The sequence below is a fragment of the Lemur catta genome, chromosome 2 (assembly GCF_020740605.2).
Source record: "Lemur catta isolate mLemCat1 chromosome 2, mLemCat1.pri, whole genome shotgun sequence".
NCBI lineage: Eukaryota > Metazoa > Chordata > Mammalia > Primates > Lemuridae > Lemur > Lemur catta.
Genome location: NC_059129.1, coordinates 34,949,792 through 34,969,655, shown reverse-complemented (window position 1 = coordinate 34,969,655; position 19,864 = coordinate 34,949,792). Strand labels below are relative to the sequence as shown.

The following is a 19,864-nucleotide window of genomic DNA, read 5'->3' as shown; positions in this document are numbered from 1 at the left end:
GTGGCAACACTATCTACTCAGCTGCACAGGCTAGAAACCTCGTCATCCTGTGATTCTCCTCTCTTTTTTTCCTGTAGTCTGTCACCTATTTCCTTTTTATCCTAATCTTCCTATTCCCATCGCCATTTCCTTAATGCAGACCCTGGTATTCATTTCACCTGGTTTCTTTGCCACCGTTCTCTCCTCTGTTTCATGCTCCACCCTGCTGTCATTTGTCTCTCTGAGTTTACTTGTCTTTTATTTTACTCTTGTTGCTGAGTCCATGTTTTGGGGCACTGGCACATGTGGTTATTGATCTGGCCAAGTCTTTTCCTCTGCCTTGACACCATTCCCACATGTTACATCCATACCATACGCTTTGCAGTTTATAGACAATGCCAAGTTGTTTTATACTTTGTGTCCTAGAATTCATTGTTATTTTGGTGAACTTCTATTAATCTCAAAAGCCCAGTTAGAATGACAGCATGTTTATGAATCCTTCCCTGATTCTACTCTGTGCAAAGGTTTCCTTCTCTGGGCCCCCAAACACCCTGTCTATACCTCTACTTACACTGTGTCATGACATGATTGCATGTGTCTGTCTTGTTTACTTTTCTGAATGGGAATCTCTTTTTTTCCATCTTTGTATTTCCAGCACCCAGTCCATGGTAGTTACCAAGTAAAAGCTGAGCTAGTGAATTATTTCCCCATAACCAGTTCCTTCTTTGTGTGTGGCTTTTTTTTTTTTCTTTTGGAGACAGAGTCTCACTCTTGTCTGCCGGGCCAGAGTGCAGTGGCGTCATCATGCTCACTGCAACCTCAAACTCCTAGGCTCAAGAGCAATTCTCCTGCCTCAGCCTCCTGAGTAGCTGGGACTATGGTATGTGCCACCATGCCCAGCTAATTTTTTCTATATTTAGTAGAGATGGGGTCTTGCTCTTGCTCAGGCTGGTCTCTGACTCCTGAGCTCAAGCGATCCTCCCACCATGGCCTTCCAGAGTGCTAGGATTACAGGCATGAGCCACCATGCTCGGCTTTTCCATGTGTGTTTATTCCTCTGTATATTTCTGTTCCCAGTCATTGCTGTTACTCTGTGGTGAGAAGAATTCAAGGAAGAGAAGGTTCAAGACTGTTGTATCCCTTATTGTAGCCCCCTTCTCTTGCCCCTCAATTTCCTAGATCTCTCTCTCTTGACCTCATGGAACTTGCTCATGTTTCTCAGAGGGCAAAGGAACAGTGGTCAGTACTGAGACCCCAGACCAACTCCTGTCCTTTCCACAGCTGGATGAATTCTATATCGGACAAATCCCACTGAAGGAAGTGACTTTCGCAAGGCTGAATGACAATGTGCGGGAGACCTTCCTCAAGGATATGTGCCGAAAGTATGGTGAGGTGGAAGAGGTAGAGATCCTTCTTCACCCCCGTACTCGCAAGCACTTGGGCCTGGCCCGTGTGCTCTTCACCAGCACTCGGGGTGCCAAGGAAACAGTCAAAAACCTCCACCTTACCTCTGTCATGGGCAATATCATCCACGCCCAGCTTGACATCAAAGGTAAGGGTTCCCCTGCCTGCTGCTCAAGGTTGTTCTCCAGCAGAGAACATGCAAATGCTTGTTGGGGTGAGGGGCAGGTGACCAGGTTCATAATTCCTTAATCTGAAATTGTTGGAATCAGCTGTATTTTTGAAATCAGAATTTTTCAAATTTTAGAGAGGAATTATGGTGCATAGATTGTGTGTGTGTGTGTGTGTGTATGGGTGTGTGTGATCTCTAGCAGGGTTAGGGAATACCCCGTAATCTAACAAATAACTGTATCTATGAAAAATCATATGAAGGGTCATGCTAGGTAAAATGAATAAAGACTATAGTAAATCAGCCCAGGTTAGGTTTTGAGACCAAGTTCTCAGAAATATTGGGTTTTCAGTTTTTTGGGTTTTGAAATTTTAGATAGAAAATTAAGGACCTGTAAAGGCGAGTGAAGCAGTCTGGGCTTCTTTGTTAAGGAACTATAGGGAGGAGTGGGGTCTGTGGTGAACTACAGATTACAGCGCCATCTGAAGGAGGCAGCTGTTGGTCGACATTAGCCAGTTTGCAAGTGGGAATGAGGACTACCATTCCTGAATTTGATTTTTAGAAGAAAAGCGAGAAATGTAGATAATTTATGTGAAATCTCATAAGTATTACACCCCCCAAGATTTTTTGTTATTGTGCGGGGTGAGTAAAACACGCCTGTGGGCTGGGTTTAGTCCTCAGGCTGCCATTCTGCACCCTTCTGTTTACGGGGCAAGAACGTGGGTGAATCTAGCGTCAGACCACCTGGGTTTGAATTCCAGCCCTTCCACAGACCGGTCTTGTGTAGGCCACTTTTCTTTAAGCCCGTGGAATAGGGGTACTGATATTTCTTTCTCCTGGTGATCACCTAACATAGTAAAATACATAGAAGTGTTTTTGTAAATTGTGAAGTGTTGTAAGTTTTGTTGTTTGTAGTAGTTAAGAGTTAGAGATGCGGCAGACATTCCCAAAGATAGAGATAAGGTAGGAGAACTGAAATCCTAAGACCCAAGACTCCAAGGAATTTGTGGGAAACTTGAGGCCCAAGAAAGAAATGAGGAAGAAATTATTTTCTCCATCTGACTATTGGTTCCCTCCCTCCAGGACAGCAACGAATGAAGTACTATGAACTAATTGTCAATGGCTCCTACACCCCTCAGACTGTACCCACCGGGGGCAAGGCCCTGAGTGAGAAGTTCCAGGGCTCTGGTGCAGCCACTGAGACGGTGAGAAGCTTGTGGCTGCCATAGCCCTGGCCATGTGGTCATGGTGCCTGGGTGCCAGTCTTTGGAGGGTTCCAGACTTCACTGTTAAGTACAGAAAGAGTCAAGAAAAGATGCCTAGATGCTCTCAAAAGACAGGGAAGCAGGATTCTTGGTTTGGGGAAGGGCAGGTTTTCTAATGGTTCTTGATCTCTTTTCCTTTTTCCTCGCCCCACTGTCTCCCTCCAGACTGAATCCCGCCGCCGCTCGTCCTCTGACACGGCTGCCTACTCGGCGGGCACTGCTGTGGTGGGCACCCCTGGCAATGGCACCCCCTGCTCGCAGGACACAAGCTTCTCCAGCAGCCGACAAGATACCCCATCTTCCTTTGGCCAGTTCACCCCTCAGTCCTCCCAAGGAACCCCCTACACGTCGCGGGGCAGCACCCCCTACTCTCAGGACTCTGCCTACTCCAGCAGGTACAGAGCACACACCATCTGGTTCCCCGTCCGTCAGAGTCGGGGAGCTGCTACTGGGAAGAAGCAGCCCAAAGTCTCTCCAAGAGGGAGTTGGAAATAATTTGTCCTAGTTTCTCTGTGGATTTCGCCACCGAATTGCTGTTCTCAGGGAATTCACTAGCTAGGAACCCAACATTTAGTTCTTCTCTTGGGGGCAGTGTGGAGGGGCTTTGGGTGCTGTGCTGAGGACATTCGGGTTTGGTCAAATGGAGATGAGCCCAGCTAACTGCCCCACTTCTTCTCCAGCACCACTTCCACCTCCTTCAAGCCCCGGCGGTCAGAGAACAGCTATCAAGATTCCTTTTCCCGCCGCCATTTCTCTGTATCTTCAGCCTCCACAACTGCCTCTACCGCCATCTCAGCCACCACTGCAGCCACCTCCGCATCTTCCTCCTCTTCCTCCTCATTGTCCTCGTCCTCCTCATCGTCCTCTTCCTCATCGTCCTCTCAATTTCGTGGTTCTGACTCAAACTACCCAGCATATTATGAAAGCTGGAATCGCTACCAGCGCCATGCTTCCTACCCACCCCGCCGGGCAACTCGAGAGGAGCCCCCTGGTGCCCCTTTTGCTGAAAACACGGCTGAGCGTTTCCCACCTTCCTACACCTCCTACTTGCCCCCTGAGCCCAGCCGGCCCGCTGACCAGGACTACCGGCCTCCTGCCTCAGAGGCTCCACCCCCAGAACCTCCAGAACCCGGTGGAGGTGGGGGCGGTGGAGGGCCCAGCCCTGAGAGAGAAGAAGCTCGGACCTCTCCCCGCCCACCCTCACCTGCCCGTTCCGGCTCCCCAGCCCCAGAGACCACCAATGAGAGTGTGCCCTTCGCTCAGCACAGCAGCCTGGATTCCCGCATCGAAATGCTGCTGAAGGAGCAGCGCTCCAAGTTTTCTTTCCTGGCCTCTGACACAGAGGAGGAGGAAGAGAACAATAGTACAGGCCCTGGGGCTAGAGATACAGGGATCGAGGTGCCTTCTGGGTCAGGTCATGGGCCCTGCACACCCCCTCCGGCCCCAGCTAATTTCGAGGATGTGGCACCTGCTGGGAGTGTGGAACCAGGACCTACCCGGGAGTCTCCTAAGGCCAACGGACAGAACCAGGTGAGGCTGGGGTCAGCCAGAGGCGCTACCTGTGCTCTGGGAGGCAGAGTTGGGCCCTGGGGAAGAGGAAAGGGAACCAGACAAGAAAACTGGGCTTTGAGAAAAAGCCCAGGGAGCAGGCAGAAGCTTTCTGTGACTGTTCTCTGCATCCCTACAGGCTTCTCCATGCTCTTCTGGAGAGGACATGGAGATCTCCGATGATGACAGGGGTGGCTCACCCCCTCCGGCCCCAACACCCCCCCAGCAGCCTCCGCCGCCTCCTCCCCCTCCTCCTCCCCCACCCTACCTGGCTTCCCTTCCCCTTGCTTATCCTCCCCACCAAACTGCCTACCTCCTCCCACCCCGACCTGACGGGCCACCACCCCCTGAGTACCCCCCACCTCCCCCACCCCCGCCCCACATCTATGACTTTGTGAACTCCCTGGAGCTCATGGATCGACTCGGGGCTCAGTGGGGAGGGATGCCCATGTCCTTCCAGATGCAGACCCAGATGTTAACTCGGCTCCACCAGCTGCGGCAGGGCAAGGGATTGACTGCTGCCTCGGCTGGTCCCCCTGGCGGGGCCTTTGGGGAGGCCTTCCTCCCATTCCCACCACCCCAAGAAACAGCCTATGGCTTGCCCTATGCTCTGTATACACAAGGGCAAGAAGGCCGAGGGGCATACTCCCGGGAGGCCTACCACCTGCCTTTGCCCATGGCAGCCGAGCCCCTGCCCTCCTCCTCAGTCTTGGGAGAAGAGGCCCGGCTGCCTCCAAGGGAGGAAGCAGAGCTGGCAGAGGGCAAGGCCCTACCATCAGCAGGCACCGTGGGCCGCGTGCTGGCCACCCTAGTGCAAGAGATGAAGAGCATCATGCAGCGAGATCTTAACCGCAAGATGGTGGAGAATGTGGCCTTTGGAGCCTTTGACCAATGGTGGGAGAGCAAGGAAGAGAAGGCCAAGGTGAGGCTAGTGCCTGGGGCTCGGGAGGCCTGGGGCTCCTCTAGGCTGCACAGGTCAGAGGAGAGAGATGATGGAGGCAGGTGGGGAGTGAGAGTGTGGGTCCTCAGAGGAATGCCCTGCAGCACTGAGCAGCAGACACGCATAGGCCTAAGAGGCCAAAGAGCTTTGTCCTGGTTCTGTGGCTTACTTGTGTTGGACAAGGCCCTTAAATCTCGTTGGGCTTCAGTCTTTTCGTTTTGCTATTTGTGAAGTGGGAATAATAGTAGCTATTTCATCAGGTTGGTGGGATAAATGAGTAGACTTTTGAGAAAATGCCTGTTCAGGGATTGGTATAGGTGTGACAGAGATATGTCCCATGGAGGAGCAAGCAGATGCATTTCTGTATTCCTGGGGTCTAGTTCTCAGGCAGCAGGGAATGCCTGGGTTCTGGGCTCTGGGGCTCAGTCCCCCTACTGCCTGCAGCCATTCCAGAATGCAGCCAAACAGCAAGCCAAGGAGGAGGATAAAGAGAAGACAAAGCTCAAAGAACCTGGCCTGCTGTCCCTCGTAGACTGGGCCAAGAGTGGGGGTACCACGGGCATCGAGGCTTTCGCCTTTGGGTCAGGGCTGCGAGGGGCCCTGCGGCTGCCTTCATTCAAGGTACCGAGAACTGTGGTCTTGCCGAGCAGGGTGGGGAAAAGGGGGAAGGGGTCCCCTTCCTTGGTGTATGAGTGGTCAGGAACCACGAGTGTTTGAGTTCTAAACCGGCTCTGTTTTTTCCCCATCCCATCTAGGTAAAGCGGAAAGAGCCATCGGAGATTTCAGAGGCCAGTGAGGAAAAGAGGCCCCGGCCCTCTACTCCAGCTGAGGAAGATGAAGATGGTGTGTGGAGGGTCAGGTGGAAAGAGCAGGGGCATGGGCTGCGTGGATTATGACAGGAAGCAAGAGGCAGAGCAGAGGGGCCAGGGTGACTTGAGGAAAAGAAGCCAAGTGGAGATGTTGGTACAGGGTTAACATAAAGCAGTCTGAGAGGCATGAGAGCATCAGATGGGGTCATCCCTGCATTTTAGTTGTGGTTCTTACTCTAGCATGCTGTTTGAAGTTTTCTGTGTCTTGGTTTTTCTATCTGTGAGGAGGAAATAATAATTTCAGTACCCAGAATCACAGGATTTCGAGGTTCAGTTATCTCCCCAAGTTTACCATCCAAAGCTTATGCTCTCCTACAACCTTCCTCGCACTTTGTCTAAGTCTGAGCTGTTGATTGACAGCTTACGTGGCTGGGAAACTTCGTTATTGAGTCAGATCTGCTTCCCTGGAGACCCGTTGGCCTTAGCACTCTTTTCTTGGGTGAGGCATAATAAGTCAGTTCCTCTTCCACCCGAACCAGAAAATGTGGAAGATAAAAGGGGTGGGATGTGTTTAAAATTGTATAAAATGTTAGGTAATGGTGAGGTGTTGTGTTTCTCTACTGAGCTTCAGCTTCTTGTTTATGAAATGCGGCTTGTGAGCAGCAGTGTCTTGTAAAGCTCCTTGCGCGGGGTCGGGGATAGTAACTTATTGTTGATAGTTAGTTGCCCTGACTGCCACTCGCCTGGCCTAGACCCTGAGCGAGAGAAGGAGGCTGGGGAGCCAGGACGCCCAGGGACCAAGCCTCCAAAGAGAGACGAAGAGCGAGGCAAGACCCAGGGCAAGCACCGCAAGTCCTTTGCTCTGGACAGCGAAGGGGAGGAGGCATCCCAGGAGTCCTCCTCAGAGAAGGTGAGTGGCCAGGGAACTGGGGCCCAGTCCCCATAGCCAGCTTCTCTTTGGGCTGGAGCCCAGACAGCTATGCCTTGTGGAGGACCAGTTGTCCTTTTCCTGTTAGTCTCCATTTGTCTGTTTTCTTAAGGATGAGGAGGACGATGAGGAAGATGAGGAAGATGAAGAGCGAGAGGAAGCTGTGGATACCACTAAAAAGGAGACAGAGGCATCAGATGGTGAGCACAGATAGTTGAATAGAGTTCTGGTTTGGGGAGGAAGGGATTTGGCCCCCTGGCTAGCCCTTTCCTGAGCCCACGTAACTTTCCTGTTGGGGGCACTTTTGCAGCTGTTTCAGCTGCATCCTTTGGAACCCTTGGCTCCTTGGAAACAATAACCCCAGCACTCAAAATGCTCCCTCCAGCTCCCCTTCTGCTGGAGGAGGACAGCCCCGCATAGCCTATTTGTGCATTCTGCTGCTGCCCTTTGATGTCTCTTTGCTTTCCACCTCAGAGCACTACTCTGCCTTTAAGGCCCAGCCACCAAGCTGTGCCTCCCCTTTCCCTTCTCACAGCTGCCATCACCAGCCACTCCTCTGTCCTTCAGTTGGACGCCTGTTTGCTTCCCTGCATTCATTGAGGTCTTGGGTACATGGTTTCGTCTTTTCATTCATTTGTTCGGAGTACATATTGAGCCCCATCTCTGTGCCGGGCGCTGTTCTGGGTATTTGGAATGGAGCAGTGACCGAGACAGACGTGGCTCCTGCTCCTGCAGAGCTAGCTGTGGGGGAAGGAGGAGACGTGACAAACAAGTGAACATACAGTGTTGCTTCAGAAAAAGAGTTGTGCTTTGAAGAAGATAAAATAGGTTGATGGGATAGGGAATAATAGGGTGCAGGTCTTGAGGGGGTAGATTTACTGTTTCCTGCGTGGTGATCAAGGAGCGCCTGTAGGAGGCACTGTTGCAGTAGAGGCCAGGATGGCTGGAGTGGTGATCTGAGAGCCTGTCTTCAGTAGAGCAGGGGCAGGAGTGTCTGCTAAGAACAAGGGCTGCCCCTCCACCCCGCACCCCGCCCTGCACATCCACTTGGTCACCAGTTCCCAGCAGTTCCACCTCCCGAATGCTGCTTGAACGTAGCACCCCCTTTTGTTCCTGCACTGCTGCCATTCTCACTTAGATTCTCACAGCAGTCCTGACTGATCTCCCTGTATCTTTTTCCACTCTTCTCCCTCTATTCCAATCTATTTTCTTCCTTTTTTTTTTTTTTTTTGAGACAGAGTCTCGCTCTGTTGCCCTGGCTAGAGTGCCATGGCATCAGCCTAGCTCACAGCAACCTCAAACTCCTGGGCTTAAGCGATCCTACTGCCTCAGCCTCCCGAGTAGCTGGGACTACAGGCACGTGCCACCATGCCCACCTAATTTTTTCTATATATATTTTTAGTTGGCCAGATAATTTCTTTCTATTTTTAGTAGAGACAAGGTCTCGCTCTTGCTCAGGCTGGTCTTGAACTCCTGACCTCGAGCGATCCACCCGCCTCGGCCTCCCAGAGTGCTAGCATTACAGGTGTGAGCCACCGCACCCGGCCATCTACATATATTTTTAGTTGTCCAGATAATTTCTTTCTGTTTTTAGTAGACACGGGGTCTTGCTCTTGCTCAGGCTGATCTTGAACTCCTGATCTCGAGCGATCCTCCTGCCTCAGCCTCGCAGAGTGCTAGGATTACAGGCGTGAGCCACCTCGCATGGCCCCAATCCATTTTCTAAACTGCTGATAGAATTATCTTTCCTCAAATGCACACCTGACCCTGTCACCTCCCTCCATAAAGTCTTCTTCGTTGGCTCCCCATTTTCCACAGGGTGACTCCTCAGCCTGACACCATAGGCCATTTATAATCTAGCCTCTGCTTCTCTGTTCGGCTCCATCTCACCATTCTCCAGTCCGCTTCCCAGCCATCACCACCTTCTAGTCTGCCCAATTATGTTTCTCAAAGACTGTGAACTTAGGTTTCTTAGACCTTTCCCGTGTGTTACCAATCTCTCAGAGGCATAGAGCATGTAATGTTTTTTTAAGCTTATTTTGCCTCAGAATCCTTTTTCACAGTCCTTCGTCCAGACTGGCCATAAAACCCACTTTGGGAAAAGTTTTGGTCGTCAGAGCAGACTCCTTGCCAGTGTCCAGGTCTCCATCTTCTCTTGCCTTTGACGTCCCTGCTTAGTCCCCGTGTCCATGTGGTGGACTCCTCCTTGTCCTTCCCTATTTCAGTGTGTCCTCAGGGAGCCTTCCCTGAGGTGCCCCTGTAGGCAGAGTCCAGGGCTCCCTCTGCCTTGTTCCCAGCCCCTTGTGCTGATGTTTGTCACACAATGAACAGGTGGTTTGCTTGTCCAACCCCTTGATATTTGGGACTTGCCAGCACCTAGCACAGAGCCTGACAGCCACAGTAGTGAGTCAGTGAATGAACCCACGGCTCGACCAAGTGAGGGTCTGCCCGCCTCGCCTGATTGCCGCTTCTGGATTTCCAGGCGAGGACGAGGAAAGCGATTTGTCCTCCAAATGTTCTCTGTATGCTGACTCAGATGGTGAAAATGATAGCACATCGGACTCTGAGAGCAGCAGTTCCTCCAGCTCTTCATCTTCCTCTTCCTCGTCCTCCTCATCTTCCTCGTCTGCTTCTTCATCCGAGTCATCGTCTGAAGATGAAGAGGAAGAGGAGCAGCCAGCAGCCATTCCTTCAGTCTCACCACCCCCCAGAGAAGTCCCAGCGCCCCTGCCAGCGCCTGTGGAAGAACCCAAGCCAGAGAGGGTTGCAGGCTCCCCAGTCGCACCCCTGCCCGAACAGGAGAAGTCTCCAGCAAGACCCGCAGGTGGGTGGTTCGTACAAAGAAAAAGTTGCCACCTCCCATCACTCCCCCTCGGAGATGTTTATGGCCTAACACACCCAAACTGCGCTGCTGTGGTGGTTTACAGAGCCAGATCAGGGTATTTGGCTACTAAAGTAAAACTGGATGGTCTTCTCCCAAGTAAGTTAAGGAGAAATTCCCCCGTTTAATAAATTCCTGCTGCTAATTTTTCCTAAGCTTGTTGCTTAATGCATAGGTATACATGCAGGCGATTAAGCAGGCAGATAGATAGAAAACAAGCAAGGACAACGTTAACTCAGAACTTAGTTCTATTTTTCCTTTGTGGATTGTTATGTTCAGTTATTTTATAACACGTACATATCATTTATCCTGCTGAGGGAACTGCTCGTTTGAGCAATAGGTGTTTGTTGAGTACTCATCACAGCCAAACAGGTGCGAGGGATATGACGGTTTGCCTAGCACGCCCTGTTCTCACCCTCATGAAACTTAGTGTCTACGGGGAGAGACAGTTTAGTTGAGTCATAAATACATAGAAAATCTGTGATGAGCACAGGAAAGGAAAGTACAGGGCACTCAGAACCTGAGCACATCTGTGGGCAGGGGAGGGTCTTCCCTGCCGAGGGAAGGGGCTGAAATCTAGGTGAAGCGGCAGGAGGGAGGGATTAGCATGTGCAAAGGCCCTAAGGCAGGGGAAACAGCAGGTTGGAAAACCTGGAAGAAAGCTAACCCTCCCGAGGGTTAGAGGGTTGAGAGTGAAGGGGAGCAGGGGTGGCTGAAACTGGAGAGGTAGGCCAGGGCTGGGCCATGCACAAGTAGAAATTTCATTTTAGAAATTTGGTCTTTATCTAAACAGGAAGCCATCAGAGGAACAACACGATTCGATTTGTGCCTTGAAAAGATGCCGTGCAGGGAAAACTTGGAAAAGGGCCAGTGTGGATGCAGGGTGACTGTTGAGAGGCTTTTGCAGTGAGTAAGGCAGACTGGTGCTAGCGTGGACTAGGGTGTCCTGCAAGGGAATCCAATAAGTGAGTTTTTAAGATGTGCTTCAGAGATGTGCGTGGCCTCCCAGGGGTCTCTCACTTGAACGCTATGGAGAATCCGTGGTCTGAGATAGGCGGTGACGGCAGGAAGACCTCCTAGTGCTGTGCACTCTGCCTAGGTCCAGGCCCCACGAGAAGAGGAGTCGAGGTTCTCATTATGCCTCAGATGACTATCCAGCCTCTCCTGGGCCCACTGGGTAGCAGAAGAGCCTGGGCAGTCACAGGTAGGTCAGAGGGCATCAGTCTTAGTACTCTTTCATTCTCAGTGGTGGGGAAGGAGGAGGGGGACATGGCCATATTTGCATTTCAGGAATTCCATTGAGGCAGGAGGAGGAGAGATTTGGAAGAGATGAGGGAGATGGGGTGACACTGGGAGTTTTGAAGGGATGCGGGTAAGACAGAAGGGCGTGACCCAAGCAGGATGGTGGTGATGAGGTGCCAGGGGAGTGGGTTGGGAGTAGGGATGAAGAGTTGAGCGAAATTTAAGAGATAAAATGGTTAAAGTGCCTACCAGGAAAGGAAGCCCAGGAAGGAGAATCAGGATTAGGAACAAAACTGTTGAATTTAGGTGGAGTTGAGTTTGAGATGCCTCTGGGACCTCCAGGTAGAAACACTGGCAGTTGGATCAACAGATCTGAAGTCTGGAAAAAACAGTAGGCTGGAAATGAGAGTAGCAGAAGTGTAGATGTGAATTCACTTCTAGACCCTAGGTAGATGCATGGGATGAGAGAGAAGGGGCAGAGCCATCAAGTCCTATGAGAGATGGGTGGGCAAGTGGGAGTCGGAGGACACTGGAAAGGGGTGATGAGAGAGGTGGGAAGGAATGCAGGGAGTGGTGGGTTTTGAAAAGGAGGGAGTGGTCTTGTGTCATCAGGCCACAAGAAAGGTTGTGAGATAGGAAAAGTGTCCGTTGAATTTGACAGTTAGGAGGTCACTGGTGACCTTATCAATTTCAGTTGAGTGGTTCAGACTGAAGCCAAGTTATGGTGTGTTACAGTGAGGGGAGGTGGCAGAGATAGTCTCCTGGAAGGGTAGGCTGCTCTTGCTGAGAGAGAAGGAGTTGCAGGATCATGGTTGATAATACTATTGACCACTCACTGTGGGCCAGGCTCACAGTAGGCTTAGGCCTGCATAGGCATAGCGCACTGAAAATTCACGTTTTCATTCAGTCCTCACCACATCCCTCTTATTGCCATTTTGCAGATGAGGAATTCAAGGCTTAGTAAGATGCAGGAACAAGCTCAAGGTTACCCGGCTGGGATTGGAGAGGCAGCAAGAAGAGAATGCAGGGTTGCTGCGGGGTTAGCTTTTCTAAGTAGGTGAGCTTGGGCGTGCTCCTGCGCTGGAGGGCGGGGAGCAGGTAGATGGGTGGAAGGCAGTCCCTGACAGAGTGGCATTCCTGGGGAGAGGAGGGGCATGCACTCTGGATCTGATGCAGGTACATCCACAGGTGATGTGAGATTCTGTGCCCTGAAGGCTCTTTTTTCACTCTGTGTAGTAGGAGTGTGAGGGGGATGATGGCAGGCGCCGTGGGGAGTGAGGATGAAAGCTGCCAGCGATGAGGTGGCCCTGCTGGAGCTGCAGCCTGGGAGTCAGGAGGGGAGAAGCCTGCTGGTTGTGTTCCCAGAGTGGAGGTGGTGGCGAGGACTTGGGGATGTGAAGGTGCTGTGACAGGAGGGGACAAAGTTCAGGCCTCGAGTCTGGGCAGGATAGAGAAAAAATATGATTTAGGGAAGGGGGTGATGGGCTTGAGGGAGGTGGAGGGACGGGAAGTTGAAAAGTGCAGTGAGGGGAACTGAAAAGACGGTGGGCAGTGAGGGGGGTCTGCAAGGTGGAGCTGTTCTGAGGGTTGACAAGGCCAGGTGTCTGGTTGCTGGAGGGTAGCGGAAGGTGAGCAAAGGGGGTCACTGAAGATGTGAGAGTCCAGGTGAACAGGCAGGATAGTGAAGCCCCCCCGAGTAGATGGCAGGGATGAGAGAGGAGAGAGAGATTAGGGCAGGTCCCTGTGTTGTTAGTGAATGAGAGGGCATGACCGGGAAGTCCAAGCTACCAAGGACAGAGGTCTGTGCAGCCCAGAGGACAGGTTGTGGCTCCAGGTAGGGGACGCCTTACTGAAGGCTCATTGAGCTTCTAGTAACAGGAACCCGTTTCAGTCAGTTTAAGTAGAAAAGGGGATGTGTTTACAGGGTATGGCCTGTCTGATAGAACCCAAAGACAGGGACCAGAACGCCTTTTGGACTTGGTTTCCTTCTGTCTTCCAATCTGGTTCATCCTTCTCTCCTCCTGCAAATGGGCTTCCTCTGCTTCTCCATTCCAGCAGAGGGTGTCCACCCGCCCCCATCCCCTAGACTGGCCACAGACAGACCCGCTCTTAAATTAGGTCATCATTCTCAGGGAAGTTTCTGGTTGGGCTGGCTTGGCTCAGGTGATCCTGGCAGTGATGTCAATCTTGATGGCCCTGGGGGAGAGTGGGTAGGTCGTGCACCAGAAACTGGCCTGCAGGGCCTTGGCCCTGTGAGCCTGAGGGTCCCAGGAGAGCAATTCTTGGAGAAAGGTGGGAGTTGGACTGACGGGACAGGTACCTCCAGGGTTGTCTACTAGATGAAAGAGGTGGGCGGGTTTCCTTTAGGACAGGAGCAGAGGGGCGTCTGAGCAGGGAGGGGAATTTGTTCTCCTTAACAGCCAGGCTTCCAGGGGACACGGTGGGCTGGGAGGGTGAGTCAGTGGTGGAGGCTGCCCAACTTGGTGGAGTAGGGAAGAGATGAAACTGGAGGGCCGGGGGTGGGCATCTGGGGGCCTCACTAGCTTCCGAGTATGGATACCGCTAGCTGAGACCCCAAATGGTGCCCAGAGCCTAGGAGACAGCAGGCTGAGGGCTTGGCTCAGGATGCAGGTTGGGGGCATCTCTTGAGGCAGTGGACACAGGCTTGGGTCTGGCCTGGTGCTGGCCCCCCTTTAGCTCTGTGAGTATAGAGCCACATGTGAAAGCTGAGTCCACGGGCCCTCCAGAGCACAAACTCAACCAGACTGCCTGGGTGCAGACTTGTTCTGTCATTTGCTGTGTTGCCTTGAGTGGTTATTCGTCTTTCTGTGCCTCAGTTTTCTTATCTGTACGATAGGGTTAATGTAGCACCCACCTCTTAGAGTTTTTGTGAGAATTAAATGAGTTAATATGTGTAAAAGGCTTGGATTGGTGTTAGGCACAAAATACTAGCTGTTAATCTGCTGCTGCCAACATGAAGACTGGCAGGTGAGAGCCTCCAGCCTGTGCTTCTGAAAGATGTTGCCCACGTCTAAAGAGGTCGGGCAGAGTTTCCCAGATGGCATTGAGCTGGGTCTGAAAGCTTTGTGTAGGCTCTCCCCAGAGACGAGGAGGGAGGATGTGCTCGCTGTCCCAGGGGGTGAGCTGGGGAGACACAGCACTGCCTGCTCAAAGATGTATGTCCCCCCCGCTCAGCTTCAACCTCCGCTTCTCAGGGGAGACCCGACGCCCTCCCCACTAGGGCGAGTCCCCAGTTCTGTTTAGCAGGGTGAGGAGGAGGGCAGAGTTTTATAAAATACTTGAATACAAAGATTCAGCTTTTTACGTTGTATCTTTGTCACCTCACTAAATATTGTTTGTAGTTGAATATTGTTTGTAGTTGAATAATGGATATTTTAGTTGAAGTCTGCCTAATTGAGTCCTCATTGTGGCAAAAATTGTCATGGTCCTCGTGCGTAGTTATTGGATGTTGGTGTGTCCCTGCCAGTCTTGGTAGAAAGGCTGGAATCCCAGGGTGTGCGTGGAGACCTCCCCAGCCCCGCTCTTTGCAGTGCGGGCCGTGCGTTTGTTCCGTGTTGCTGCCTCCCGCCGGACCGTGACCTCGGTGAGCACATTGAGGGCGTCTGTGTGGGCCGCGTGTTCTCCCCGCATCTGACACAGCCGGTGCTCAGGGCATGTTTGTCGGATGAACGAGCAGGTGTGAAATCCCATCCTGTCAAGGGAGCCCATAGTGCTGAGGACACCGTGGCGCTAGAGGCAGGAGTGTCAGTGTGTCTGTCCGAGTTTCCTGGGCGGAAGCTGAGGGGGGAGTGAACATGGCCTGTGGAAATGGCGTGGCCAGAGCCCAGCAGAGCCTCAGGTCTCCTGCCCGTAAACACATCTGTCTGATGATGTCGGGCCTAGACGCTGACCATCCCCTTCCCTGTGTGCTTCCTTCCCCAGGTCCCGCTGAGGAGCCACCTCCCAGTGTGCCCCAGCCTCCCGCAGAGCCACCAGCTGGACCCCCAGCCCCCACCCCCCGCCCCGATGAGCGCCCCTCTTCTCCTATTCCTCTCCTGCCCCCACCCAAGAAACGCCGGAAAACCGTCTCCTTCTCTGCTGTGGAGGAGGTGCCAGCCCCGGAGCCTCCCCCAGCTGCCCCGCCACAGACCAAGTCTCCCGGCCCAGTCTGTCGCAAAGTCCCCCGGGCCGTGGAGCGGACCATTCGCAACCTGCCTCTGGACCATGCGTCCTTGGTCAAGAGCTGGCCCGAGGAGGTGCCCCGAGGGGGTCGGAGTCGCGCTGGAGGCCGAGGCCGCTCCACCGAGGAAGAAGAGGCGGAGCTAGGGACAGAAGTGGACCTGGCGGTACTGGCCGACCTGGCCCTGACCCCAGCTCGCCGTGGGCTGGCTGCCCTGCCTACCATGGACGACTCAGAGGCCACAGAGACCTCGGACGAGGCGGACCGCCCCAGCCCCCAGCTCTGCCACATCCTCCTGGAGCACAACTATGCCCTGGCCATCAAGCCCGTGCCCTCCACACCAGCCCCTCGGCCCCCGGAGCCGGTCCCTGCCCCTGCAGCTCTCTTCAGCTCCCCAGCAGACGAGGTCCTGGAGGCCCCTGAGGTGGTGGTGGCTGAGGCGGAGGAACCAAAGCAGCAGCAGCAACTGCAGCAGCAAGAGGAGGATGAGGAGGAAGAGGAAGAGGAGGAGTCCGAGTCCTCTGAGAGCAGCAGCAGCAGCAGCAGCGATGGGGAGGGGGCTGGTCGGCGGCGCACCCTCCGCTCCCACACCCGGCGCCGGCGGCCTCCACCCCCACCCCCACCCCCGCCGCCTCCCAGCTACGAGCCCCGCAGCGAGTTTGAGCAGATGACCATCCTGTATGACATTTGGAACTCGGGCCTGGACTTGGAAGACATGAGCTATCTGCGGCTCACATATGAGCGGCTGCTGCAGCAGACAAGCGGGGCCGACTGGCTCAACGACACCCACTGGGTCCATCACACGAATATCCTGAGCCGCAGAGGCCACCAGCCCGGGCCCAGGGGTCAGGGGTGGCCTTCCCTGGGGCCACGCAGCCAGGCAGTGTCCTCAGGTCCCTCTTGCTGTCTGTCTGTCTCCCTCCCTGTCTGTTCAGCTTGCTGTGCCACACTCAGCCAGGGCATCTCCTCTGGCTCTGAGCCATCTTCTTTTTGCCTCATACCTTTTTCTGCCTCCCAGAGCTTTTCTGGGACTTCACTCCTGTCTTTTGCACGCTGAGCATGCTCACCAGCAAAGGCCGGCCGCCCTTTCCTGGGGCTGGGCCTGGGGTGGACGGAGAGGAGCAGGGCCCAGGGGTCTGGCCGGTGAAGACCCTGTTCTCTTCCTTAACGCCCTGCACTCACCAACCTGAGCACTCCGAAACGCAAGCGGCGGCCCCAGGACGGGCCCCGAGAGCACCAGACAGGCTCAGCCCGCAGCGAAGGCTACTACCCCATCAGCAAGAAGGAGAAGGACAAGTACCTGGACGTGTGCCCTGTCTCGGCCCGGCAGCTGGAAGGAGGGGACACTCAGGTAGGGCCCTGCCCTGATGCCTGGCCCACTGCAGCCTCTTCCCGTACTTCTGTCACCCACCTTTTCTTTCTCCGGCTTCTCACAGGGGACTAACCGTGTGCTTTCCGAGCGCCGGTCTGAGCAGCGGCGGCTACTGAGTGCCATCGGTACCTCTGCCATCATGGATAGTGATCTGCTAAAGCTAAACCAGCTCAAGGTGAGGGGTGGGACTTGGGAAGGGTAGGAGGCTCAGCGAAAAGGCTGGAGCAAGGGGAGCTGCCACGTAGGATTGTGTGGTCCCCCGGGAGTAGAGGTGGGGGGCGAGTGGCCAGAACACCCTCTGTCCTGGGAGGTCTGCAGGAACCGTGAGGAGCTGGGTGGTGGGAGACATCCAGCAGTACAGTCCCTTCTGTCCCCCAGTTCCGGAAGAAGAAGCTCCGGTTTGGCCGGAGCCGGATCCATGAGTGGGGTCTGTTTGCCATGGAACCCATTGCAGCTGACGAGATGGTCATCGAGTACGTGGGTCAGAACATCCGCCAGGTGAGGCTCTGCACCAGCCCCAGTCTGGCCTCCGGTCCTGCAGCAGTGTAGGATGCTCACCTGAGTGCCATTTGGCCTCTGGATAAAGCCTCACATGCCCTCCCAGCTCCAAGACTTAGCCAGGGAAACCAGCTTCCTCCCAGTACTAGTAAACAGATATTAGTGACCCTGCAGGAGACGAGACTGATGCTGTCTCTCCCCTTAAGGATCCGGGCAGTGGGGGACACGGCCACTGCACACATAGCAACGACAAAGGGTAGGGTTTGGGATTAAAGGGGAGCTTGCAGGGGCGGGGCCAGTGGGAGCACACGCCGAGGGGACCTGAGACCCCCTGGGGATGGTGACTGTTAAGGAAAAGCTGAAAGATGATGAACTCACAGGGCCAGGTGAGGGGAAGTGTGCTCCTGGTTGTGGGACCAGGAGCACGTGCAAAAGTCTGGAGGTCATGTAGTCATTTGAGGGCAGGGAGGTCAAGATGGCTGGTTAGAAAACTAGGGCCAGTGGCAGCTGGGGACATGGGAGACTGCACGGAGCTTGAGAATCAGTTCGAGCCTGTGGTGGGAGAAGAGGAAAGAGGGAAGCTTCAGCAGAAGAGGACTTGGGAGTTAGAAGCACCCCCTGGCGGCGTGTGGTGTGAAGAGCTAGTCTAGGAAGATGCCAGTGTAGGGGCTATTGCAGAGATCCAGGCCAAGGTGAGGGTGCCCTGGACAAGGCAGTGACTGTAGAGGTGACAGAAGTCTGTGAGGGTAGGTCGTTGGCAGGGCCGGGCAGTGAGTTGGCTCTGGAGACGCAGGGCAAGGGAGGAGGTGAGGCCCTTTCTCAGGGCGCTGCCATTAGCCGTTAGGAGTATGGCGGGGCCCCCAGTGCGATGGGAGCGAGGAGGAGGAACACGTGGTCAAGAAGAGTTCCAATCTAGACACGAGAGGTTATAGTGCCCCAGGGACATCTAGTGGGTGACGCCCAGCAGCTCCACTGAGGTGGATTTTGGCTGGAAGTGGAAGTTTGGGAGGAGTCCCCACCATTTAGCTGGCGGTTAAAGCTCTGGAAGGGAATGACATCACCCAAGGAGAGAGTGTAGAGGGCTCATTGTCCCGTTTTTTGGGAAATAGGTGTTGCTCCTTTTCACACAAGGATATGGGCCCTAACACCGACAACCTGTCATTGACATTGGCCAGTGGCAGCCAACGGGTGCCTAATTTGGAGAGAGGGTCCTAGGAGAAGAGATGGGTGGGTTCAGTCCATGAAATGGCCACTGTCATCTCAGGAACTGCCCCAGCCTCACAGCAGTCTGGGGGCCCCACTGAGACCAGGCAGATGCTCTCGGAGGAGCCAGTGGCTCTCCTGCCTGGTGCACCAGTGCTAGTGTCACTGGAGTCCTCCTGTGGGTGACTTAGAATGGGTGGCCAGAGGGGGAGCTCCCCAGGAAGCAAAGTCAGGGAGGAGTCCGTGCCTTGGGCTAGTGGCAGCCAGAGGCAGAACTACAGGTCCAGGCCTGCTAGGTCTGGCCTCTGGGGTGATAGGGCAGGCTGCCCAGAGGGGCTTAGGGGCAGGCCTGGTCTGGCAGGAAGTGGGCTCAGGGCAGGGCTGTGACCGTCGCATCTCATCTGCCAGATGGTGGCCGACATGCGGGAGAAGCGCTATGTACAGGAGGGCATTGGCAGCAGCTACCTGTTCCGAGTGGACCATGACACCATCATCGATGCTACCAAGTGTGGCAACCTGGCAAGGTTCATCAACCACTGCTGCACGGTGCGCTGGGGTCCGGCCCAGAGGGCGAGGGCGGGGGCGGGGGCCAGGGGCTGGGCCACCGCTCACACTGCCTCCCTCCTGCAGCCCAACTGCTATGCCAAGGTGATCACCATAGAGTCACAGAAGAAGATTGTGATCTACTCCAAGCAGCCCATCGGCGTGGATGAGGAGATCACCTACGACTACAAGTTCCCGCTGGAGGACAACAAAATCCCGTGTCTATGCGGCACCGAGAGCTGCCGCGGCTCCCTTAACTGAGGTGGGGCAGGACTGGCGCCCACGCTCCTATTTATTCCCCCTCGGTGCCCTGAGCTCCCAGCACCCCCCAGCCTTAGTGGGTTCAGCAGGGCCCACTGCCCCCATGTCCAGGTGTGGGGCTGGGGGACCTCAAGCCCAGCGAGGGAGCCTCAACCCCTTGAGGCGGCTTCTGCCTCCCCTGTCACCCTTACCCATCGCCCTCTAATTTTTTTTCTTTGCGGAGAAGAAGCTGTAAATGTTTTGTAGCTGCCAGCAGCTGTTTCCTGTGGAAACCTGGGGTGCCGGCCTGTACAGATCCTGTTCTTGGGGGGCTACACAGCCCTCTTGCTTTGTGTTAATGGGGAATTCCTCTTGTGCCCTGCGTGCACCCCTCCCCAGTTTAGGGGTCTCTAGGGGCAGTGGCCATGTTCTCCCCCTGGGGGGGGCCCTGCGCCCCCAGTCCTGGGAACTCCGTGCCTGGATCCCTGCCTCATCTTCTGTTCTGCCAGCCCCTGTGGGCCACTCTCCCACCCCGGTGTCTGGAGGCTCTAGCCTGGCCAGGATGGTGCGGGTGGGCCCTCCCTGTTGGGCTGGATTGTATATATGTTCATAGCGCAAACCCAACGCCACATTTTTATAATTGTGATTAAACTTTATTGTACAAAA

General features: G+C 54.3%; 1 protein-coding gene across 4 annotated transcripts in view; it reads left to right on the top strand.

The window, feature by feature from the left end:
• The window catches only part of SETD1A (SET domain containing 1A, histone lysine methyltransferase), a 25,053-nt gene extending 5,189 nt beyond the window's left edge, over positions 1–19,864 (top strand). For 3 of the 4 annotated variants that reach the window (XM_045543301.1, XM_045543299.1, XM_045543300.1), the window contains 16 exons: positions 1,261–1,531; positions 2,633–2,754; positions 2,980–3,209; positions 3,495–4,344; positions 4,502–5,284; positions 5,747–5,923; positions 6,058–6,145; positions 6,864–7,021; positions 7,152–7,239; positions 9,522–9,863; positions 15,105–16,148; positions 16,521–16,693; positions 16,779–16,889; positions 17,093–17,212; positions 18,824–18,961; positions 19,046–19,864. In XM_045543301.1, the coding sequence (XP_045399257.1) occupies positions 1,261–1,531; positions 2,633–2,754; positions 2,980–3,209; positions 3,495–4,344; positions 4,502–5,284; positions 5,747–5,923; positions 6,058–6,145; positions 6,864–7,021; positions 7,152–7,239; positions 9,522–9,863; positions 15,105–16,148; positions 16,521–16,693; positions 16,779–16,889; positions 17,093–17,212; positions 18,824–18,961; positions 19,046–19,219 (4,869 nt within the window). In that variant the 3' untranslated portion in view covers positions 19,220–19,864. The remainder of the gene's footprint in view (positions 1–1,260; positions 1,532–2,632; positions 2,755–2,979; positions 3,210–3,494; positions 4,345–4,501; positions 5,285–5,746; positions 5,924–6,057; positions 6,146–6,863; positions 7,022–7,151; positions 7,240–9,521; positions 9,864–15,104; positions 16,149–16,520; positions 16,694–16,778; positions 16,890–17,092; positions 17,213–18,823; positions 18,962–19,045) is intronic. The other variant, XM_045543302.1, reaches the window with a different exon arrangement.